Here is a 26,895-nt window from a genome sequence, read left to right as displayed (position 1 = left end):
AGAGGCAGGGCTTTTCTCCAGTTGCGAACTTAATCGTGGATGTTCTCTACTAAATCCTTTCAGCAAAAATATGGCAACGTTGCGAAATGATCAAGTATGACACATAAAATGGACCTGCTATCCCCGTTTAAATAAGAAAATCTCTTTTCAGTAGGCCTTTAAGTACTTATTAATAGGGATGATGTTCGAAACCGGTTCTCCCGATTGTTCGATAAGAAAAGAACCAATTCCATGTATTCGAATCCCTTTTTGAGAACCGGTTACCATTGTCGAAGCCACTATACCGTATTTTCGCAACCATAGGGCGCACCGTATTAAAAGGGTCCATGTCATTTACGGGTGCTATTTCTGTAGTTAATGCATAAATAAGACGCAGCGTATTTTTGGGCGCAGGTATGTTTAAACATATGCTAGTTTAAAACATACGCCAGCTTAAAACATACGCTAGCATGCATGGACGCTGTTTTAAAACGACAGCAGGAGCAAAGTTGAGTTCGGTTGTACATTATTGAAGTATTTATCAATGTACTTGCATTATTTTTTGATCAATCCTCATCCAAAGATCCATCAAAGTCCTCATCTTCTGTGTCCAAAATGAACATTTGGGTGAGTTCTCCTTCAAACACGCCAGATTTCCTCTCCTCATTTTCAGTCAGTCTCAATGTCCATTAGCATAGAAAGCTAACACAACAGTAAAAAGCCAACTTCTCTTGCCTCGTTGTGCGTATCGATTCGCTACCGTGCTGGTCCACTTCTTCTCCACAGTGTGCCTCACCGGAATGTCGAAAGTCTGTTGGAAATGTTTTATTTACAACGCACATACCAGCACTATATTGATTGATTGATTGATTGATTGATTGATTGATTGGTTGATTGGAACTTTTATTAGTAGATTGCACAGTTCAGTACATATTCCGTACAATTGACCACTAAATGGTAACACTCAAATACGTTTTTGAACTTGTTTAAGTCGGGGTCCACGTTAATCAATTCATTGTACAAATATATACTATCAGCATAATACAGTCATCACACAAGTTAATCATCATAGTATATACATTGAATTATTTATATTTACAATCCGGGGGGTGGGATGAGGAGCTTTGGTTGATATTAGTACTTCAGTCATCAACAATTGCATCAACTGAGAAATGGACATTGAAACATTGTAGGTCTTACTTAGTAGGATATGTACAGCCAGCAGAGAACATAGTGAGTTCAGATAGCATAAGAACAAGTATATACATTAGAAATACATTTTATTATTTACATTAGGTTATTTACAATCCGGGAAGATAGAATGTGAATGGAGGAGGGTATTGGTAAAGGGTTGAAGTTGCCTGGAGGTGTTGTTTTAGAGAGGTTTTGAAGGAATATAGAGATGCACTTATTTTACACCTGTTGGGAGTGCTATATGCTCTCTGGGGGGTGTCTTTAGCGTAATCTATCACCTGAAACCTTCACCCTATAATGGCCGCTGCTGTCCTCAGTCACGTCCGCTTTTCCTCCATATAAATAGAGTGCCGGCCCAGTCAAATAACATCTATGGCTTTTGGAACTCAGTGCACACACAACAACCTATCTGAATTTGATAAGAGATCCGATAAAGAATTGGTTCGATAAGAGGATTCGATAATGGGTTCGAACTCGATAATTTCTTAACGTACATCATCCCTACTTCTTAATTGGGTTGCAAAATTCCGGGATTATTCAAAGTTGGAAACGTTCCATGGGAATTAACGGGAATATATGGGAATTAATGGGAAATTAATGGGAATAATCATTGAATGCAACATGGTAGATCTTGCAGCCTGATTATTAGCTAAAACAACCTGATTTAATGCAAATTCAAATTAAATTTAACCCTATACTCTGCATTCCTCCCTCACATGTGCAGTGCATTCTTCCATCACATGCCCTGATAATTCCCAGCATGCAACACTATACAGCAGGGCTATTGAGGCCACACTAGTATTTCAGCCCAAGGGCTTCATCCAGTCAGGTAAGTTTTGATGATATTACTGGGGTATATATATTTGATCTATGGTATTTAAGTTTAATAGAGGTGTAATTTCTTGTTACTGTGTGACTGTAGGCTACTTCAGCAGACTTCCACTCAAGCTCGCAAGCTGTTCCTGTACTTGTTAAATGATTTTGGTGCCAATACCTCTTGCTAGCTAAGTTCATGTACCACCACAGTCTCATAATAAGCTGAAAATATTTCTCCGTTAGCCGTGATGCTAATTTTCTTTATGTTAAATCCCATTCATTTATGTTAACGATGTTAGCGCTCCGAATTTACCTTTTTTGTGGTCTGTAAAGTTCAACTAGCAAATACTAAATCGAAACGTGTAGTTTCCTCTCCCTTCTGTTCTGATATCCATTCTGTTGTCATACAAGAATTTAGGTTATGGTTTGGATTTAGCATGCTGATTGACTGTTCATTTATTCATTTAGCCTATTTATATTAATTTGTCCATCAGTAAAATATTTTTAAAGACTACTAAAATTGTTTAGCTGACTATTTATATATGTGTGTGGCATTGCATTAGTGGTTTACAAGAATAAATAAACACAAACAGAATAATGCCACATACACCATCTATATGTATTTGTCTATGTGCGTCAGCATATAGATAAGTGCCAAATAATATATAATTATTGTAATTCCCCATTAATTCCCATATATTCCCATTAATTCATCCAGACGGTGTCCAACTTTGAATGATCAAAAAATGGTCAATATTTCCAAACTTCCCGAGCTTAACTTTCTCGTGGTAAATTTCCGGAAAGTTTCCAGAAATTTACCGGAAACTTTCCACCTTTGCAACCCTACATATTTATACCTCATTCTGCTTGGCCTTTTTATACAACCATTAAGCCATTAACTAAGAGTCTTCCCTCAAAAACCTCCGAATTATTGCTTATTAGTAACCCTAACCCTAACCCTTATATATTCCCCTAGTGTCTAAATAACTCTAACTTAAGTCTTTGTTACTTTAATAAGCAACTAACTAATGGTGAATATGTTCCCCATACTAAAGTGTTACCCAGAACTTCAATTTTCTTACAGTAAAGCTACTACCATATTTTCCGGGCTACAAAGCGCCGCTAGATATAAGCCACACGCGCTTTATTTTTGGACAAATGTTATATTGTATATGTGGCAGCACAAGTCTACAAGCCGTAAGGTTACACATTGAAACATGAAATATTTACACAGGCGCTTGTGTTCATCCACACATTTACCAAAAGGTAATGACTGCCAGGCTACCAGAGTGGTCAGCGAGTGCAGTCGTCACATCCTTCTCCTCCTCCTGCACGCTAAAACCGCTGCAGTTGTCTTCTTCATCATATATTTATTTTCCAAACGTTGATTGTCTTCGCCTTTGGGGCTGTCTTGTGCATTTCGTCATGTCTTTTCCATGAAGAGGGTGACTCTATAACACGCTAAATGGCTGAATTATTGTGTGAGTGCTTTGGATTTAATGTGAACAATGTTGTGCTTGTGAGGTGAAAGCAAGACAACTTGAAATATCTTTGACACACATACCTGTGTGCCGTTTATTCAAACCAAGAGCAGAAGTATCTTATTACATAAAGCGACTCAAAATGACGATCACCACACACCCCCAACTTTGGGTGAAACTGTTGACGGTCACATATAGGAGCAGCACTGAATTAGTCACTCTTAACTGCATAGATAAATAGTGAACAAGAACAACATTGTTATGTGCACACTAGAACAATGGCAGTGAATAATGACGACAAAGTCAAGTAAACAGGTGTGGTGAATTATGTCCTTAAGTCAGCCGCTACAACAATTACATTGGTCCGCCATGACTCCTTCAGCAATTTCATTGGTCTCATGTGACATGGCAAAATTTGTTGGCGGCATGTGAACCTGGAAAAATCCATAAATTAGCCGCAGCATTTTATAAAGCGCAGGGTTCAAGGCGTGGGAAAAAGTATCGGCTCATAAGACCTCAAATTATCGTAGTTTATTCACATCAGAGGTCAGAAACATTTAGGATTTTGCCGTCTCTTCCACTTAACAAAAATAGTATAGAGCCGCAAAACGTAACACAGCTTATAAGCTTTTGAATGTTTTTATCTTTTTTATTTTCTGTTTTTATCTTAATTGGCAAGTATTTGTGGTTAGCTTACCCAAAGGTTTGCACATTCTCTAAGCTAAACTGAACACACAGGCTTCTTTCTTTCTTTCTTTCTTCGTTTATTTCGAACATCAACACATTTACAATACAATACAGACAATTTAATATCACCTCACATAAACATCATGTCCGAAAAGGAGTAGGAAGAAGCAAAGCCTATTTAATCCTACCCCTTTCCCACGTCAGAGCGCCCACAAATGTATACACTCATTTACTGACCCTTTTTACAGCAAAATAGTAAAATGACATCTGTGAATGAGTAATACAACAGTTATGTAACATGTAATTAATTAATTCAGTCATTACCAACATACTGAGATGAAGAATATCTTATTTTCAATAAGGTTGAAAGTGTTTCTCATAATTCTTCTTCTTTGTACTTTGTAAGCACACCAACTTTCTCTAACCAATATTTAATAAATATGAAAAAGATGTGAGGAAAATCATACTCACCTGTGTTATGTCTGGTTTTAATATACGTATGTTTTATCTTCATGTACTGCATAGGCTGCACTTACAAACCCCGTTTCCCTATGAGTTGGGGATTTGTGTTAGATGTAAATATAAAAGGAATACAATAATTTGCAAAACATTTTCAACCCATATTTAGTTGAATATGCTACAAAGACAACATATTTGATGTTCAAACTGATAAACTTTTTTTTTTTTTTTTTTTTTGCAAATAATCATTTACTTTAGAATTTGATGCCAGCAACACGTGACAAAGAAATTGGGAAAGGTGGCAATAAATATTGATAAAGTTGAGGAATGCTCATAAAACACTTATTCGGAAGATCCCACAGGTGTGCAGGCTGATTGGGTATTAAAACAGCTTCCCAAAAAGTGCTCAGTCTTTCACAAGAAAGGATGAGGCGAGGTACACCCCTTTGTCCACAACTGCGTGAGCAAATAATCAAACAGTTTAAGAACAACGTTTTTCAAAGTGTAATTGCAAGACATTTAGGGATTTCAACATCTACAGTCCATAATATCATCAAAAGGTTCAGAAAATCTGGAGAAATCACTCCACGTAAGCGGCATGGCCGGAAACCAACATTGAATGACCGTGACCTTCTATCACTCAGATGGCACTGTATCAAAAACCGACATCAATCTCTAAAGGATATCACCACATGGGCTCAGGAACACTTCAGAAAACCACTGCCACTAAATACAGTTCATCGCTACATCTGTAAGTGCAAGTTAAAGCTCTACTATGCAAAGCAAAAGCCATCTATCAACAACATCCAGAAATGCCGCCGGCTTCTCTGGGCCCGATATCATCTAAGATGGACTGATGCAAAGTGGAAAAGTGTTCTGTGGTCTGACGAGTCCACATTTCAAATTGTTTTTGGAAATATTCGATATTGTGTCATCCGGACCAAAGAGAGAGCGGACCATCCAGACTGTTATTGACGCAAAGTTCAAAAGCCAGCATCTGTGATGGTATGGGGATGCATTAGTGCCCAAGGCACGGGTAACTTACACATCTGTGAAGGCACCATTAATGCTGATAGGTACATACAGGTTTTGGAACAACATATGCTGCCATCTAAGCGCCGTCTTTTTCATGGACGCCTCTGCTTATTTCAGCAAGACAATGCCAAGCCACATTCAGCACGTCTTACAACAGAGTGGCTTTGTAAAAAAAGAGTGCGGGTACTTTCCTGGCCCGCCTGCAGTCCAGACCTGTCTCCCATCGGTGGCGCAAAATGAAGCGTAAAATACGACAGTAGAGACCCCGGACTGTTGAACGACTGAAGCTCTACATAAAACAAGAATGGGAAAGAGTTGCACTTTCAAAGCTTCAACAATTAGTTTCCTCAGTTCCCAAATGTTTATTGAGTGTTGTTAAAAGAAAAGGTGATGTAACACAGTGGTGAACATGTCCTTTCCCAACTACTTTGGCACATGTTGCAGCCATGAAATTCTAAGTTAGTTATTATTTGCAAAAACAATATATAGTTTGAGTTTGAACATCAAATATCTTGTGTTTGTAGTGCATTCAATTGAATATGGGTTGAAAAGGATTTGCAAATCATTGTATTCCGTTTATATTTACAACTAACACAATTTCCCAACTCATATGGAAACGGGGTTTGTACATTTGTAATTTGGAACTTGTGTCCTGAACCAAACCTTAAACAAAAAAGATTCTAGATGCACTCTTTGGTGCAGTTAGCTTGGAATTCCCACCAATGTTTTCATCATCCAATCCAAGGCTGCACGGGAATGAGTAAATTAATCAAGTAAAGTCATGATTTGTGAGGATTTCATGACGCAAGTCATGTACATTAAATATTGCAAAAAAAAAACGCCATCTGCTGGGTTAAATAAACTGGTTAATATTATATGATGCTATTTTTTATCATCTTCAATTGTATAAAATGCTTCTAAAATATACATTCAAAGGGTATTGTTGTCTCAGTCACACTGAGGGAGAAAGAAGAGCAGAGTAATACAAACTCGTTATGTACCATATTTGTCATTTCTGCAGACATTTTGCTTTTTGTTTTGTCTTAACGCTCTTTTGTCTGTGTTACGTTCACTTCCGAGCTCAATTTTAACCGAACTGCACCAGGGTTCTGCTTGACAGCTTCTTTGTTGTGCGCCACAGTTGGGAAGATTGCATTCAAACTAGCAGAGCAAGCACCAGAGTTCATTTTAAATGAACCAGACATAACCATTGTGAACACACCCTTAAGCAATCATGTTTGATGTTGTTTTTTCCTTTGCCCGAAGATGATCTGTTTTATTTCCAACTGAATTGTCCAGATTTGTATTCCACAGTTAAAGGCCTACTGAAATTATATTTTCTTATTCAAACGGGGATAGCAGGTCCATTCTATGTGTCATACTTGATCATTTTGCGATATTGCCATATATTTTTTTAAAGGATAGCGTAGAGAACATCGACGATAAAGTTCGCAACTTTTGGTGCTGATTAAAAAAGCCTTGCCTTTACCGGAAGTCGCAGACGATGACGTCACAAGGGTGAGGGCTCCTCACATCCTCACATTGTTTTTAATGGGAGCCTCCAGCAGCAAGAGCTATTCGGACCGAGAAAACGACAATTTCCCCATTAATTTGAGCGAGGATGAAAGATTTGTGGATGATATTGATAGCGAACGACTAGAAAAATTAAAAATTAAAAAATAAAGTTAAAAAAAAAAAAAGGCAATTGCATTGGGACGGATTCAGATGTTTTTAGACACATTTACTAGGATAGTTCTGGGAAATCCCTTATCTTTCTATTGTGTTGCTAGTGTTTTAGTGAGATTAAATAGTACCTGATAGTCGGAGGGGTGTGTCCACGGGTGTCTTGAGGCCAGTGTCTGATGGAAGTCACAACAGATACAAGGACGGCCAAACTCCTCAGATCTCCGGTAAGAGGCGACTTTTTAACACAATTTTCTCACCAAAACCTGCCAGTTGACAAGTGGTCGGTAACCATGTTCGCTTGACCGCTCTGATCCATAGTAAAGCTTCACCCCCGGGAATTTTAAACAAGGAATTATCGTGTGTTTGTGTGGCTAAAGGCTAAAGCTTGCCAACTCCATCTTTCTACTTTGACTTCTCTATTATTAATTGAACAAATTTAAATAAATTCAGCAACACAGATGTCCAGAACACTGTTTAATTGCGTGATGAAAAGAGACGACTTTTAGCCGCAAATGGTGCTGCGCTAATATTTCCTGACAGTCCGTGACGTCACGCACACACGTATTCATTCCGCGACGTTTTCAACAAGTAACTGCGGGAAATTTAAAATTGCAATTTAGTCAACTAAACCGGCCGTATTGGCATGTGTTGCAATGTTAATATTTCATCATTGATATATAAACTATCAGACTGCGTGGTCGGTAGTAGTGGGTTCCAGTAGGCCTTTAAAGGTGCTGTTTGCAACTTCCTCACACCGGTGGTGTTCCTATTATATTTTTTGATTTGCAAAATAATATGTTGCAATAATATTAGCAAAATAATATTTTGCAATAGTATTTGCAAAATACTATTTTGCAAATCAAAAAATATAACAAGAACACCACCATCCAGCTTATGTTCCCATTAATGGTTTGACAGTACATATTTGTTTGACAATTGTCTATTTTTTTTCCACAATTACATTTTTTATGTCTTAAACATTTTTAACGACCCGAATAAAATGATTAGTGTTTACGGCGGTCACTCACCGGGTCTCGTGAACACGTATACAGGGAGTGCACGCACACATACAAAAGCAGTCCAAGAGAAGCAACAAACAATTTTCAGTCATGTTGTTGTTATGATAAAATATACATTTAATGACAGTTAATAGAAGCTATCCAAATTGCTATTATTTGCACATGCACGTGCCTGTGTTACATACTTGCGTAGTCGGGTCATTACGTACAAGAAGCCATGAGAGGGCGGGAAATACTTCATAAAAGACATTGGAAAATTGCCGCCCTGTAGACATGGGTGTAAATGTTGCAAACAACCCCTTCAATTGTGTACCTTCTGAATTGTCATCATCATTATCAGTGAGTTCCATCGTCTCAATGAAGTTTGGAGGTCATGGTTTGCCAGTAAGGGTGGGATTTTTGGGGCATTTCACGATTCGATAACGATTCAGAAGCAATGATTCAATCAAAAATCGATTATTGATGAATCTGTAATATATGTATTTTGATGCAGTTTGACATTTTTTATTCCTTTCACAAAATAAGCGTTTATCACTTTCAACTTTTAAAAACAGTGCATTAGTAATACGAAACAGTTAAATTAATTTCCATCACCCATCCATCCATTCATTTTCTACCGCTTGTCCCTTTCGGAGTCGCGGGGGGTGCTGGAGCCTATCTCAGCTGCATTCGGGCGGACGCGGTTTACACCCTGGACAAGTCATTTGTTCAATTAATAGAAATGTGTGGACCATAAGTGCCTTATAATGAAGGAGCTGTTCGGATCACTCAGTGAGGTGGCTCAATCAATTATTGACGTTTACTATCGGGCGGAAGGTGGTGTACACCCTGGACAAGTCGCCACCTCATCGCAGGAGAATATTTTTAAGGTATTTTTGGGTTCATTGAGGTTAGCTAATTTTACTTGTTTTGGAAAGTTTTGACTAGCCAAATGTTTTTGTTCTATTGGCAGATAATTGTGCTTGGTTCAAATAAAATACCCCTAATTTACTTTTTGCAGTGTGGTGAACATGCGTTACCCCAGTGTTTTTCAACCACTGTGCCGCGGCACACTGATGTACTGTGAGATATTGTCTGGTGTGCCGTGGGAGATGATGTAATTTCACCTAATTGGGTTAAAAATATTTTTTGCAAACCAGTAATGAATAGTTATAATCCGCAAATGTGCCGCTGAGTGTCTGTGCTGTCTAGAGATTGGCAGCGTAACCATGTAATAATCTTCCATATCAGTAGGTGGCAACAGGTAGCTAATTGCTTTGTAGATGTCAGGAACATGGTTTGTCGTGATCACAATATGCAGACGACAGCGGGAGGCAGTGTACAGGTAAAAAGGTATCTAATGCTTAAACCAAAAATAAACAAAAGGCGAGTGCCGCTAAGAAAAGGCATTAAAGCATAGGGATGGCTATGCAAAAGGAAGCTAAAACTAAACTGGCTGCAAAGTAAACAAAAACAGAATGCTGGACGACAGCAAAGACTTACAGCGTGTGGAGCAGCAGACGGCGTCCACAAACTACATCCGTACATGACATGACAATCAACAACAAAATAGGAGCCGAGACAAGAATTAAAACTACACTACACACAGGAAAACGCCAAAAAACTCAAAAATAAGTCACGTCGTGTGACTTATTTTGGTGGTGACAGTACACCTGCTTTGAGACAAGAGCTATAGTGATGCATGCTTGGTTATGGTTTAAAGTCATAAACAACAATTGTGACAACGACTTTTTAACTGTCAACTGAGTTTCGTTTTTTTTAATGATTTATGCTGGTGGTGTGCCTCCAGAATTTTTCAACATAAAAAATGTGCCTTGGCTCAACAAAGGTTGAAAAACACTAAAGTGTTAGCAAATGTATTTTATTTGTAACTGCAAAACTTCTGTCGGTCAAGTACGACTCAAACAATTGAAAAACAGTCCCATGAAGGCCAACTATTCGGGCGAATCGTTCAATGAAGCTGGCGTGGTCAAAGGTATTAAATGCAGCAAGTACGTCCAACATCTCCACCATGACAGACTTTTTGGAGCCACGGGACAAAATAATATCATTCTGGACTTTAAACAGTAATGTGTCGTGATCTAAAACCAGACTGAAACTTTATCTAAAATAGTATTGTTGTAATATTGTATCGGATTATTGTTGGCATCATAACAGAAGTGAAAACGTTGAATCGGGACAACCTTCCTGTTAGCCAATTATACAGTATGTTTCATCACACGACCGTGACAGGGGCGATCATTTGCAACCGTAAAAAATGCATCAAGCTCGTGAGGTCAACCCCTTGTGCATCATTCCTAATAACCACAGTTGGTTGCCACTTACGTCTGCCTCGCACACTTTATAGATAGAGAGCGGCTGGTGTCAAAGCTGTAAAAAGTATTAATGCTCCAGGTTGTTGGCTTGGGGACAAATGCTCATTGGAGCATTGTGTGTTTTATTGCGGCCTTCTGGACAACTCCAAAGATGTACGATCAAAAGTCCGTTTTGTGTTGCCGGGCTGCTTGACAGACATGGAACGCTGGATTCACAATGATACCGACTTGAAAGGTCCCTCTGTGAGAGTGCCTATCTAGCTGAGGGGGACACTGCCTTGTGTTTCTTTCTTTCATGGCTCCTTGTGTGGTTATCTCTCCCTGCAGGCGACACTGCGGGCACCTGCGGGGATCCTGGCACGCCTGCACATGCCAGCAGGGAGGCTGGCAACTTCAAAGTGCGAAGCAAGGTGCGGTTCACCTGCGCAGTGGGACATACGCTGTACGGCTCGGCAGAGAGGATCTGCTTCCCCAACGGGACGTGGTCGGGCAGACAGCCGTTCTGCAAACGTAAGGGAACTCACACGATGTCTCTGTGTTATGTTTGCAACAATGGGCGAGGAGAGGAGGCTTCAAAACAATACTATACTCATACAGTATTTCGTCACACTCAGTGACAGATCCGCCTTTGAACCGGTGGCGTTAGACAAAAAGACGTGGGATGATTTTGCTCTCCAAAAAGTGCCTATAACATCAAATTATAAACTGCAATATTTGAACAGTATCAAAAAATATAATGCATGTGGTAAAGGTGGATGTGCATGCTGCAGGCTTCGACAACGTCACTCTAATGCAGTGTTTTTCAACCACTGTGCCGCGGCACACCAGTGTGCTGTGAGATAAAGTCTGGTGTGCTGTGGGAGATTGTATAATTTCACCTATTTGGAGTAAAAAATATTCTTTGCAAACCAGTAATTCTAGTCTGCAAATGATGTGTTGTTGTTGAGTGTCTGTGTTGTCTAGAGCTCGGCAGAGTAACCGTGTAATACTCTTCCATATCAGTAGGTGGCAGCCAGTAGCTAATTGCTTTGTAGATGTCGGAAACAGCGGAAAGCAGTGTGCAGGTAAAAAAGTGTCTAATGCTTAAACCAAAAATAAACAAAAGGTGAGGGCTTTTTAAAGGATTTGAAGCTTAGGGAAAGCTATGTAGAACAAAACTAAAACTGAACTGGCTACAAAGTAAAGAAAAACAGAATGCTGGACGACAGCAAAGACTTACTGTGGAGCAAAGACAGCGTCCACAAAGTACATCCCCACAAAGAAGGATGAAAATAACTGAAATATTCTTGATTGCTAAAACAAAGTAGACGCGGGAAATATCGCTCAAAGGAAGACATGAAACTGCTACAGGAAAATACAAAAAAAAAGAGAAAAAGACACCAAAATAGGAGCGCAAGACAAGAAGTAAAAGACTACACACAGGAAAAGAGCAAAAAAGTGCAAATAAGTCAGGGTGTGATGTGACACGTGGTGACAGTACACCTACTTTGAGAAAAGAGCTATAGTCATGCATTCTTGGTTATGCTTTAAAGTCATATCCAACAATTGTGACAACTTTTTACTGTCAACTGGGTTTCATTTTCTAATGATTTCTGATGGTGGTGTGCCTCCGCATTTTTTCAACGCAAAAAATGTCCCTTGGCTCAAAAAAGGTTGAAAAACGCTGTTTAAATGAATATATGTATAGTTCAATACATTAAAGCAGGGATATTAAACGTATGGCCCGCGGGCCAGATCAGGCCCACTAACAGGTTTTATCCGGCCCGCGGGATGAGTGTGCTAAGTTAAAAAATGAGCCGAAATTTTTGAATGAATGAAACAGCTGTTCTAAATGTGTCCACTAGATGTCGCAATAGCAATTCTTTGTATCTTTGTAGATTATGATCCATCCATCCATCCATTTCTACCTCGTATTCCCTTTTTTGGGGGTCGCGGGGGGCGCTGGTGCCTATATCAATCTGGCGGAAGGAATGTACACCCTGGACAAGTCCCTACCTCATCGCAGGGCCAACACAGATAGACAGACAACATTCACACTCACATTCACACACAAGGGCCAATTTAGTGTTTCCAATCAACCTATCCCCAGGTGCATGTCTTTGGAAGTGGGAGGAAGCCGTAGTAGCTGTAGGGAACCCACGCATTCACGGGGAGATCATGCAAACTCCACACAGAAAGATCCCGAGCCCGGGATTGAACCCAGGACGACTAAGGACCTTTGTATTGTGAGGCAGACGCACTAACCCCTGTTCCACCGTGAAGCCCGTAGATTATGATACATAAGTAAAATAAAGATAAACCACATGATGTTAGTGCCTGCGATGAGTTGGCGACTTGTCCAGGGTGTAAACCGCCTTCCGCCCAATTGTAGCTGAGATAGGCTACAGCGTCCCCCGCGACCCTGAAGGGAATAAGCGGTAGAAAATGGATGGATGAATGGATGGATGTTAGTGCACCAGTCGAAATAAATAACATCCTGTAATTTGATTTTGATATTTTTTTATTTTGATGGATTGAAAATGAACACCAATGAGTTGACTGTTGAACATTATCACATAATTTATTTTACAAAGTATAAATAAAGATGGAGTACTATTAACCGCAACATGTAAGTGTAAAAAAAACAACATAACTTTTTAAAGAAATTTAACAATCTAAAGTTGTGTTTATTTTTAAGTTATCATGCTGTGATTTTACCAGTCCGGCCACTTGGGAGTAGATTTTTTTTTCCATGTGGCCCCCGATCTAAAATGAGTTTGACACCCCCGCATTAAAGCATGCATTGAACCTCACATTTTTTTTCATTTGGACAAAGTTCTCGACACTTTGGTCAACCTGTGGTACGGACTGTGGTGAACTAACCCTTGTGAATTTTGACGTACAAATAAAATACCCCTTTTTTTTTGTTTTTTTTTGTTTTTGTTTTTGTTTTTGAACACTGACTTTTTGCAGTGTGGTGAATATGCGTTACCCCGGTGTTTTTCAACCACTGTTTTGCGGCACACTGGTGTACTGTGAGATATTGTCTGGTGTGCCGTGGGAAATTATGTAATTTCACCTAATTGGGTTAAAAATATTTTTTGCAAACCAGTAATTAATAATATTTATCTGCAAATGTGCCGTTGAGTGTCTGTGCTGTCTAGAGATCGGCAGCGTATCCATGTAATACTCTTCCATATCAGTAGGTGGCAACATGTAGCTAATTGCTTTGTAGATGTCAGGAACATGGTTTGTCGTGATCACAATATGCAGACGACAGCGGGAGGCAGTGTGCAGGTATAAAGGTATCTTATGCTTAAACCAAAAATAAACAAAAGGCGAGTGCGGCTAAGAAAAGGCATTGAAGTTTAGGAATGGCTATGCAAAAGGAAGCTAAAACTAAACTAGCTGCAAAGTAAACAAAAACAGAATGCTGGACGACAGCAAAGACTTACAGCGTGTGGAGCAGCAGACGGCGTCCACAAACTACGTCCGTACATGACATGACAATCAACAACGAAATAGGAGCCGAGACAAGAATTAAAACTACACTACACACAGGAAATTATAAACTGCAATATTTGAACAGTATCAAAAAATATAATATATGTATTGCCCGATTGTAGCTGAGATAGGCGCCAGCGCCCCCCGCAAATCCGAATGGGCATAAGCGGTAGGAAATGGATGGATGGATGGATGTGGTACATGTGGATGTGCATGCTGCAGGCTTCGACAACGTCACTCTAATGCAGTGTTTTTCAACCACTGTGCCGCGGCACACCAGTGTGCCGTGAGATAAAGTCTGATGTGACGTGGGAGATTGTCTAATTTCACCTATTTGGGGTAAAAAATATATTTCGCAAACCAGTAATTCTAGTCTGCAAATGATGTGCTGTGGTACGGACTGTGGTGAACGAACCCTTGTGAATTTTGACGACATTATTTTAAAAGAACCCCAGCTCTTCTTCCGCCGTGGCTTATCTCAGGAGGTTCAATCGGGTATCAAGGCAAATTTTTGAGTGCTTTGCTCTCCTCTCCTTTACCGCGGGCCAGCTGGGCATGGTGCCAGTGTCATTTCTAATATGACAGGCCAACGCAGCAGACCCTCTGAGTTCCTCTCCCTGTGTCGCTTTTCCATTCAATCTCTCTCTTTTTTCCCTCCGTCTCGCTCGATCGCTCATTTCCTCCAGCCAACCTTTTTTTTATCTCGTTTCTGCCCAGATTTCTCTCCCACTTAATCTTATTGTCTGGCTACCTTTTTTTCAGTGTCTTTTCTTCCCTCCGTCCTCACTTGCTGTCTCCTGACTGAATACCTAATGTGAGCGCGTGCACGTGTTTGCGCGTGCCTAATGATGATTATAGCACCTGGTGGCGTGTGTGAGTAATATGCTCGCGCATCCATAAGTGTTTGTTTCAGCATATGTGCTAATTGACAAACCTGTGCAGTTGCCACAACATATCTCCTTCCTGCATGAATCACGGTGTCATATGTTCCAGGCAATTAGGTGATTTACAAAGCAAATCAGCGTTCTAATTAGACTTGATGCTGAGCAGGAGAATAATACAATAATTTTGTCTTTTTAGAAAACATTTAGCCTTGCAATATATTTAGAAATGTGTACAAGATGATAATTTGGCACACTGTTTTGTAAAGTTCATTAAAACATATTTGTTTCTAAACATTTATTACATTAGGCTTAAAGGGGAACTGCATTTTTTTTTCATTTTACAATCATTACGAAAGACATGACGACAGATGGATTTTTTTAAATGCATTCCAAATACTAAATACATAAAAAACTAAAAAAAATCTGCTTACAGCTCCAGCTATTGAGAGGTCCTTTATTGCGCCCATAAAATCCCCCCAAAAAAACATTCAAAAAGGGCCAAAAATAACCCATTTAGAGTGGGGCAAAAAAGTATTTAGTCAGCCACCGATTGTGCAAGTTCTCCCACTTAAAATGATGACAGAGGTCTGTAATTTTCATCATAGGTACACTTCAACTGTGAGGGACAGAATGTTAAAACAAAATCCAGTAATTCACACTGTAGGAATTTTAAATAATTTATTTGTAAATAATGGTGGAAAATAAGTATTTGGTCAACCATTCAAAGTTCTCACTGATGGAAGGAGGTTTTGGCTCAAAATCTCACGATACATGGCCCCATTCATTCTTTCCTTAACACGGATCAATCGTCCTGTCCCCTTTGGAGAAAAACAGCCCCAAAGCATGATGTTTCCACCCCCATGCTTCACAGTAGGTGTGGTGTTCTTGGGATGCAACTCAGTATTCTTCTTCCTCCAAACACGACGAGTTGAGTTTATACCAAAATGGATACATGGATGATACAGCAGAGGATTGGGAGAATGTCATGTGGTCAGATGAAACCAAAATAGAACTTTTATACCTTTTTACCTTTTAAATTCCTTCCTCTTCTTTCCTGACAATTTAAATCAATGTTCAAGTAAATGTATTGTTTTTATTATAAAGAATAATAAATACATTTTAATTGAATTCTTCATTTTAGCTTTTGTTTTTTCGACAAAGAATATTTGTGAAATATTTCTTCAAAGTTATTATGATTGAAATTCAAAACATTTTGGGGGGCAAATCTAGAAAATCTGTAGAATCAAATTTAAGTCTTATTTCAAAGTCTCTTGAATTTCTTTTAACATTTTAGTTCTGGAAAATCTAGAAGAAATAATGATTTGTCTTTGTTAGAAATATAGCTTGGTCCAATTTGTTATGTATTCTAACAAAGTGCAGATTGGATTTTAACCTATTTAAAACATGTCATCAAAATTCTAAAATTAATCTTAAGCAGGAAAAATTACTAATGATGTTGCATAAATTATGTTTTTAATTTTTTCAAAAAGATTCGAATTAGCTAGTTTTTCTCTTCTTTTTTTCGGTTGAATTTTGACTTTTAAAGATTCGAAATTGAAGATAAACTATTTTTCTAAATTTAATTTTCCTTTTTTTTGTGTTTTCTCGTCTTTTAAACCGTTCAATTAAGTGGTTTTTTTCACCATTTATTCTCTACAAAAAACCTTCCGTAAAAGAAAAAAAAATGTATGACGGAATGACAGACACAAATACCCATTTTTTTAAATATATATATGGATTTTTTTTATTAAAGGTAAATTGAGCAAATTGGCTGTTTCTGGCAATTTATTTAAGTGTGTATCAAACTGGTAGCCCTTCGCATTAATCAGTAACCAAGAAGTAGCTCTTGGTTTCAAAAAGGTTGGTGACCCCTGCGCTACACGCTACAAAACCTGAAATTGGAGGTGTGGGAACACTTTGGATAGACAAAGGTATTAATTTCGAAAACCTGCAGAAATAAAGGGGTTGAACACTATTAGCTGCGGCATTTGCCGATCACCACCATTTTTTACACACCAAAGTAAAGGTAACACATAATAACAGAGTGAAATGATGGTAGTGGCAGGTTACCTAATGAAGCATTAAGTTGGAAGGGATTTAAATATAAACATGTCCCTAACAATCTGTGGCGTGACGGTTAAACTGTCAGTTCAGTGCAAACAAACAATTAGCAAAGCGGCATTCTTGTCCGTAGTCTACTGTATTATTTGATCACTGTCTAATTTCTGACAGCAATAACTACCACATTAGAATCTCTAAAGAGTGTTAATGTGATGTTGTATGCTGGTTTATTTTTAGTGTTGTCCAATGAATTAAGAACAATCACAAATAATTGATATGTACTGTAGCAGGTGTAGGATTAGAGAAGTTCTGCTTCTTTGTACTTCTTTTCAGACATGTTGAATTGTGTAATTGTGAATATGTGCTACAGTTTGGTAGAGAATTCGGTACTTTTATAGATATTGACCAAATTCCATCAGTACTAGCAAGTACCAAATCTAGGAAAATCTGACGGTGTCATATTTTGATATCATTGTTGCCAATGACATCACATCCCGTTATAGATCAGCTCAAAAACTCAAGTGGCACTTCAATGTAGTTACAGGTCCACTTTTCAAAATATGCTAGCTTGATGCTAATTTACAATGGATTTCCCATATCAGTGCTGCTGAATGGTGATGTCAACACCACCAGATTTGGTAATGAAAACTTCAACGAAGATGGATGTTACAATCAAACAGCTTGTGTGTAATATTATAATATATACTATGTAATACAGTACAATACCCACTATACAGTAGAAACATGTTTTAGGGTGCAACAAAAGACTAGATTCAACCTAATAGCAAAAACTACTCCCTGACAAGACAACACAAAGTAGCCTATACTAGAGATGCGCGGATATGCAATTATATCATCCGCAACCGCATCACCAAAGTCGTCATCCACCCGCCGTTCACCCGAACCAACATTTTATCAGAACCGCAACCGCCCGCCACCCGCCCGTTGAAATACATCAGAGGTCGGTCACCTTTACCACTCAAAGAGCTTTTTAAACCCGTTTCACAGAGTAAAGTAACATTCACGCGGATATCCAATAAGGGCGTGCTGTGAAGCCATTACCTTTGACACCTACAACTACATGTACAAACCGATTGTTAGTCCAGCAACATGTTGTATGCAGCTTCCGCAATTACACGTACAAGATTGAAAGGCATACCGGGTGATCCAGAGTACACTGATGGTTGTGATATAAACACTCTTACTAATATGCGCCACGCTGTGAAGCCACACCAAACAAGACATAGGTTTTTTTTTATTGGTGCATAAAATGAACTGCGCATGAACATCCCCTCGTTCAAAGAACAAAACCAACACATGAACTCACAACACATTACACATCTGCAAATCAGATGGAACATTAGAGGTATCATTGTTTGGGGGTTTCTATAATACGCCCATAGGGAGAAGTTTTTATTTACACGATGAGTTGGGTGCGGTCACCGAACCCCTGACGCCGACTCACCGAACCCCTAGGGTTCGATCGAACCCAGGTTAAGAACCACTGCACTACTGCCATTTAAAGTCTTTGAATTGGCAACTGCATATAACGTCTATGAAATAATATTTGTAAATGAGACTCAGAAGTGTAAGAAAACAAGATACAACAACTTGACAGCAAAAATAACATTACCAGATTAGCATTGAAATGTTAAATGAAAAATGAGATTTTATTATTAGACAAATTAACATTTACTAACACATGAACACACCCAGAAGTACAGAAAATGGTCACCAATTTCCAGGCACGTAAAAAATGGTGTATCGATTCAATTGTGAAAGGAACCCGTCCCTACATACTCTGTGACCTTATATGCATGTTTGGAAATAAACTCAAACTCAATGCGTTATCATTGTGATAATCGTGAAACTGTAATTATTCCTCAATTTACAATCTTAAAGTTCAAATCTATAATCGCTGCATCCCTACTTCTATATCATGTTTTGTTTTTGTGGCTGTACCAAATAAACAAGAGTAATTCCCATCAATGAGCAGTAATCTGATTTGACAACAGATATACATGGTCAATGCAAAAAAAAAAAAAATCCAACAATTTATCTCATAAACAAATATGGTTATCATTGTAATATGAAGAAGCACCTTCGTTCGCTTTGAGGTGAATACTCGTCATCTTCCAGCTTGTTATGGAAAATATGAAATCAATTTTTTTTTTTTTCACTTTTGACCCTCAACTCCTCCATTTCTCACCTCCATTGCAGCAATGCAGTGTGGGAACCCAGGGACACCTGCTCATGGCCGTGTTTCCCGTGTGGATGGTACAACCTTCTCCCACTCCATTGTGTATTCTTGTATGGAGGGTTATTTCCTGTCAGGCTCGCCCACACGCCAGTGTCTGGCGAATGGCACGTGGGCTGGCACGGCTCCAAACTGCACATGTGAGTATTTTTCTGCACATCTGAAACATGAAGAATAAACGTTTTGCTGGATTTACATTAAAGGTTTTCCACCTACTGATGTTTATCATATTTTCTGATGTATTAAAGGCCTACTGAAATGAGATTTTCTTATTTAAACGGGGATAGCAGGTCCATTCTATGTGTCATACTTGATCATTTTGCGATATTGCCATATTTTTGCTGAAAGGATTTAGTAGAGAACATCCACGATAAAGTTCGCAACTGAAGAAAAGCCCTGCCTGTACTGGAAGTCGCAGACGATGACGTCGCAAGTGTGGGGGCTCCTCACATATTCACATTGATTTTAATGGGAGCCTCCAACACAAAGTGCTATTCGGACCGAGAAAACGACAATTTCCCCATTAATTTGAGCAAGGATGAAAGATTCGTGTTTGAAGATATTGATAGCGACGGACTAGAAAAAAAAAAAAGTTAAAAAAAAAACGCGATTGCATTGGGACGGATTCCGATGTTTTTAGAGACATTTACTAAGATAATTCTGGGAAATCCCTTATCTTTGTATTGTGTTGCTAGTGTTTTAGTGAGTTTAATTTTACCTGATAGTCGGAGGGGTTTGTCCACGGGTGTGTTGACGCCAATGTCTCAGGGAAGTCGACGGCAGCTATGGACGGCCCAAGCTCAGCTTTTCTCCGGTAAAGAGCGACTTTTTAACCACAACTTTCTCACCGAAACCTGCTGGTTGACATTTGGTCTGGATCCATGTTCGCTTGACCGCGCTCTGATCCATAGTAAATTTTCACCTCCGAGAATTTTAAACAAGGAATCACTGTGTGTTTGTGTGGCTAAACGCTAAAGCTTCCCAACTCCATATTTCTACTGTGACTTCTCTAATATTAATTTAACAAATTGCAAAAGATTCAGCAACACAGATCTCCAAAATACTGTGTAATTATGCCGTTAAAGCGGATGACTTTTAGCTGTGTGTGTGCGTAGCGCTCATACTTCCTAAAAACGCGGTACGTCTTGCGTACACGTCATCATTACACGACGTTTCCAAGACGAAACTCCCGGGAAATTTAAAATTGTAATTTAGTAAACTAAAAAAGCCGTATTCGCATGTGTTGCAATGTTAATATTTCATCATTGATATATAAACTATCAGACTGCGTGGCCGGTAGCAGTGGTTTTCAGTAGGCCTTTAAGGACATGTTGATATAATTTTAAAAAATGCTTCTCGGTGAGAAGTAATAGACCATACATCTATTCATAACTCAAAATCATGCACATGAATTGTTTCTTACCAAAACAGAATGAATTAGATAAACAAATACAAACAAACTGAAAATGACTGTCATGGCTGTGAATGTCTGTCACACACGATAAACTGAATCCGTAATGTTTCTGAAGTGTTGCCTGATGAGCTTTAAAAAAAGGATTGAATTAAGCTAAAATATGCATTTAAATCTTAAAGTAGCACATAAATCTATGAGCACCTTCTCTGAACTGTCAAGCTTTTAAGTGCCTTCATTTCTGCAAATGAGCCCAGCAGTAATTAAGCAGTGTGGCAAATTATACTGAAGTGAAGACTATCAAATACATTTCGCAATGCACTCTCCAAAAAATTCACAATGTTCTCGTCTCTCTTCTTCTTCCGTGTATTGGCACACATAATCAATGCTTGGTTTTATTTGAAAATGCAATATATAAGTAATAGTCAAACTTTCTGCAGTCTCTGTCACCTTGAATCTACATTTACTGTAATATCAGGGCTATGGACTGCATCTAAAGCAAGCTGCACCCACCTAGTTTTTGGACAAGTTTTATTTTGTACACAATTTTGCCGGACAAGTCTATCAGCTGCAGGTGTATACATTAAAATACGAAATATTTGCACATGCGCTTGTGTCCACAAATGTAAATTTAATTGTTTTTGGCCTTGGGGCTTTGTTGTGTGCATTCCGTTGTTTCTTCTACATGACTAGGGTGAGTCCATAACGTGCTAAATGGCTAACTGAATGATAACGTGATTGTGTTTAATTTTATGTGAACAATTTCATTGTTCCCCTGTGACCCATTCTCTGATTTCATTTGTCTGATGTGAAAAGCACAGTAACCACAGGGTGTTAAAAAGTCTCAAATCCAACAATTTCAATTTAAGGTCTCAAAATCTCCTAAAATCTTAAAAATCGATTTATTTAAAACATGCATAAACTTCAGTCTTGCATATAAATGTTTTGATTTTTAGGACGCTATAACGTAACAACAAAACATAACTAAAGTAGGCTACCTGTGCTACCTGGTCAGAATTAAACACACACCATCAAGTGTGCTTTGCATGCGCAGGAGTGTGTTGTTACGGCTCAGGATAGCAGCGGAAAAAATGTAACAAAAGCCGACAGCAAAGCTGCATTACATGTTGAGTTGAGTTGAGTTTGAGTTTATTTCGAACATGCAAGCATACAACGTGAGTTTGAGTTTATTTCGAACATGCAAGCATACAACGTGATACATCACGATTTCCAGTTTCTCTTTTCAACATGTTCGAAAAGGTGTAGAAAGAAGCAGTAAATTGGAAGAATAGGAAGAAGTGCATAATTAATAAGTGTAAGTTCAACGATTTGTGGCTCCAGAACGATCAATTTAATGCATGCTTGAAGCCGTTGGATGGAAACGTATAAAATATCTCGGACCCGGATGGGGATCCATCGTGGAGGGAAGTGTTTGTACACATTACGGTCAAAGTAAACAGAATGATAATGTAAAAGTCAAAAGATGCTAAAACGCCACAAATCTATACAAGGATCAACTTAACCCCCCAAAGGAGTGTTTTGTGGATAAAGTGGCGCCAATTGTCAAAGGAGATCAATGTGAGATGTTTACTAGTAAAATCATACTAATACAGTTGTGATCAGAATTATTCAACCCCCACACAATTTTGGTGTTTTAGCAAGTTGGACATTTATTCCGTATTTTGTTTATAGTCATATCAAATAAAGATGCACTAAATAGACAAATGCAACTTGAATTACAACATTATATTTTGTAACATACTGTACCAAACAGTGTCATTACTCTTAATATCTCATTGACAAAATTATTCAACCCCTTGAAGATCATAACTCTTAAGAACAGAATTTGAATAAGGTCTTTTCAATCAGGTGTTGAAAACACCTGTAGATGTGATTAGAACCATAACGAGCAACAATTAAACTGATTGAAAAAGACTGTGACGCTCAGCTTCTTGTAGATGGTCAATGGTGTATTTGCAACATGGCGAAGTCCAGGGAGTGGTCAAAGAAGTCAAGAGAGGAGGTAATTTCTCTTCATAAGAACGGATATGGATATAAGAAAATAGCAAAGACATTACACATTACAAGAGACACAGTTAGGAGCATAATTTGCAAGTTTAAAGCTTAAGGCACAGTGGAAACACTACCTGGGCGTGGTAGAAAGAGGATGCTGTGTGCAACTGCTGTCCGGTATTTGAAGCGTACTGTGGTGAAAAACCCCCGGGTAACAGCTGAGGATCTACAACAGGACATTGCAGAGGGGGGAACGCAAGTTACGTCCCAGACAATAAGGCGCGCACTACGAGATGAAGGCCTCCATGCCAGAACTCCCGGGCGCACCCCACTTCTGACTACCAGGCACAAGGAAAATAGACTCCAGTATGCCAAAAATCATCTGGACAAACCCTAAAGGTTTTGGGAAACTGTTCTATGGAGTGATGAGACAAAACTAGAACTCTTTGAGCCTATAAATCAATGATCAGTGTGTTGGATGAGATAAATGTTGTCTCCAAGTATTCCTGTTACATTAAACATCACAGTTCCTACACAGTTCCTATTGAGAGATGAAAACGTTAATGCAGGTAAAAGTAATACACAAACAACTTATGTCTATCCACGTGTGTACAGTAACTTTTCCAATAGACTAACATCAAAGGAATACATAAATCAAGCAAAAGAGAGTGAGAGCATACAGGTAGTGAATTAAAAAATGTCAATTGTTGTAGCAAATTGCCTGCAACTTTTTGACATTGTGTTGACACATTGTGTAATTTATGATTCAATGCACTCAGACTAGTCTTCAGTTTTTTTGTTGTTTTTTTTTTGCCTTCCAGTCCAGTATATGGCTCTTTTTTTCCCAAACGTGCTTTTTTTCTTTACTAATTGACATTTTCATCAACTGCTTTCTTATTTCATGCCAACCGCCTGCGGATTTATTTGGAGAGACTTATCAAATTTAATTCCAGATAATATGCTACAGTGGAGTCTTAACCGCTTGAGGTGGTCTCTTGTATTACTATCAGGCTTTTGTAATGTGCCCATTTCATACAAATGTTTTAAAAGTTCAATCAAGCCATTAAATGTGCTGGTGTCAGAGTGTATCAAGAGACAGTGTCATTTATACAATAGACAATATAATATGTTTCAACCAGATATCCTCCTAAGAACAAGCAAACCTGTTCATTGGACTTTTTGTAGCCAATCTACTACTTTTTGTTATAATTATATGTTTTGGATCAAAATAGCCCTGTTATGCAAAATTCAAATGTTCACTGCAGAGTGCATGTTTGCCTCACAGCCAAGTGGTTTTGCATCTTGGCTCGGACCAGTCTGTTTGGATAGTAGTGCATACATGAGGAAAATGTTGTAAAATCTTTGCAAGAAAACCTTACAAAGCACCAAAAGGTACACACAACCTTCATCAGTGAAAAACAGACGGTGCACGCATTGAATCTTAATTTCTTTTCTCCAGGATTTGGCTTACTTTACTTTGTAACATGCCTTGTTGTGCTTTTCATGTTTAGGTTGAAAATATCTAGCTGTCCTATTTGAGAACACCCAGGGCACAGTTCTCAGATCCTGGCAACTCAAACAAGATCTCATCCAGAATTTGGATGAATACATCCAAAAGTTGATATCCTTGGCAGGAACTGATTATAAACAAACAGGAATTAATTTCATGTTGGAGGCGTTTGCAAGGACGACCATATGCATTAAACTGCCCCCTTTCATTAAGGCGAAAAAGTCAGGCAAGTTTTTTTTTAATAAGCGAGTGTAAATTAAGGCTGAAAGATTAGAGAGGGGCTATGAAAAAGCAATTAAAAAGAGGTTGGCAACATGTTTTTCCATCAGATAGATTGAGGTCAATACCTGACATTGTAATGGGCAACACCCAGGCATGTGTTTTGGCATATTAGCAAACAACTTCTACAAAGGCAGCAGCTGAAATCGTCAAACTGGACCTTCTACATCAAAAGTATGTGTTCCCTGTATAGTCCGCCATCAATCCTGCAATCCTCATGGTGGAACTGCTGAGTTTTTTAGTGTGCGTATACACCCTTTGCACTATGGTTAGCCATTTTTATGGTGCACCAGTGTATCATTCAAGCCCACAAAAAGTTTGAAAATAAATGTGTATGTGAGACTATTATTTTTTATGTGTACCTTCTTCAAATATTGCAAATAAAGGGACAGCGAGATTGGGAGACCAACAATAAATTGGAATAAAAAAAAAAAGTTGCCCTCTCTTGTGTTTTCACAACTTCAGATTGCTTTCTGAAACAAAGTGAAAGAATATGTGAATGTCAAAAGGTACTTGTCGTCAGCAATACCTCAACATTCAAATATAATAGTGTTGCTATAACCAATAATGTGCAGTGAGAAATTGGTGTTGTCATTTTGTAAGCAGCATTTCTTCTTGATTTTGATGTAGTTTATATTTCTAATGTTTTTGCTTTCTCCATGATGACAGTGATCACTTGTGGTGACCCTGGAAGCCCAGCAAATGGACTTAGACTTGGAGATGATACCATCGTGGGCCACAATGTGACATTTTTATGTCAGCTGGGCTATGTGATGGTGGGAGGAGACCAAAACGTTACTAGGACCTGCACCAACAACGGCACATGGAGTGGCACCATTCCAGCATGCAAAGGTAAGGGCCACTCGCTCACATTGTACATTGTTGGTCTCGTTTGAAATGGAGGTAGATAATCATAAAAATATTACACATATAAAACCCATCTAACCTTCTAAAAATCAGCATTTGTTTTGCTTAACAGGGAGATTTATTTCCAAAATGTGTAAATGGACAAAAGGTTGGCTGCAAAAAAAGCTGGTTTTGAGTAAACTATTCGAAATAATTAAATCCTTGAAATGACAAAAAACAAGTAAACTGAATGTTGTTTGTTTCTGTTTGTTCAAACATACTCAAGGAAGGTAAATAAATGTGCATGAATAACAATCGATGACCCCTATTTTTTGTTTGACTGGATCAAGACAGTAATAAAAGGTAATGTACATAGTTATATATGACTGGTATACCGTACACACAGACCTTCGCAGATCTTACGAGATATATTGTGTGTCTGGCCTGCAGACATTGTCGTCATTTGTCAAACAAGTTCTAAATATCTTCTGCGGCATTGTAGATAGGGGTGTGGGAAAAAATCGATTTGAATACGTTGTGCGATTCAGAATCGATTCTCATTTTTAAAAAATCGATTTTTTTTAATTTTGTTTTTAATCAATCCAAGAAACCACTACACAGCAATACCATAACAATGCAATCCAATTCCAAAACCAAACCTGACCCAGCAACACTCAGAACTGCAATAAACAGAGCAATTGAGAAGACACAAACACGACACAGAACAAACCAAAAGTAGTGAAACAAAAATCAATCATCAATCAATGTTTACTTATATAGCCCTAAATCACTAGTGTCTCAAAGGGCTGCACAAACCACCACGACATCCTCGGTAGGCCCACATAAGGGCAAGGAAAACTCACACCCAGTGGGACATCGGTGACAATAATGACCCAGCGGGACGTCGGTGACAATGATGACTATGAGAACCTTAGAGAGGAGGAAAGCAATGGATGTCGAGCGGGTCTAACATGATACTGTGAAAGTTCAATCCACAATGGATCCAACACAGTCGCGAGAGTCCAGTCCAAAGCGGATCCAACACAGCAGCGAGAGTCCCGTTCACAGCGGAGCCAGCAGGAAACCATCCCAAGCGGAAGCGGATCAGCAGCGCAGAGATGTCCCCAGCCGATACACAGGCAAGCAGTTCATGGCCACCGGATCGGACCGGACCCCCTCCACAAGGGGGAGTGGGACATAGAAGAAAAAGAAAAGAAACAGCAGATCAACTGGTCTAAAAAGGGAGTCTATTTAAAGGCTAGAGTATACAAATTAGTTCTAAGGTGAGACTTAAATGCTTCTACTGAGGTGGCATCGCGAACTGTTACCGGGAGGGCATTCCAGAGTAACGGAGCCCGAACGGAAAACGCTCTATAGCCTGCAGACTTTTTTTGGGCTTTGGGAATCACTAACAAGCCGGAGTCCTTTGAAGGCAGATTTCTTGCCGGGACATATGGTACAATACAATCGGCAAGATAGG

At 38.8% G+C, this 26,895-nt stretch overlaps 1 protein-coding gene across 2 annotated transcripts in view; it reads left to right on the top strand.

The window, feature by feature from the left end:
• LOC133562239 (CUB and sushi domain-containing protein 3-like) overlaps positions 1-26,895 on the top strand; it is a 673,567-nt gene that overhangs the window by 553,819 nt on the left and 92,853 nt on the right. For both annotated transcript variants that reach the window (XM_061916244.1, XM_061916243.1), the window contains exons 57-59: positions 10,999-11,181; positions 19,320-19,496; positions 25,239-25,421. In XM_061916244.1, coding sequence (XP_061772228.1) covers positions 10,999-11,181; positions 19,320-19,496; positions 25,239-25,421 — 543 coding nt within the window. The remainder of the gene's footprint in view (positions 1-10,998; positions 11,182-19,319; positions 19,497-25,238; positions 25,422-26,895) is intronic.

This window comes from Nerophis ophidion, linkage group LG11, assembly GCF_033978795.1.
Source record: "Nerophis ophidion isolate RoL-2023_Sa linkage group LG11, RoL_Noph_v1.0, whole genome shotgun sequence".
Classification (NCBI taxonomy): Eukaryota; Metazoa; Chordata; class Actinopteri; order Syngnathiformes; family Syngnathidae; genus Nerophis; species Nerophis ophidion.
The sequence above is the reverse complement of the archived record's forward strand: the minus strand, read 5'-3'. Positions and strand labels throughout refer to the sequence as shown.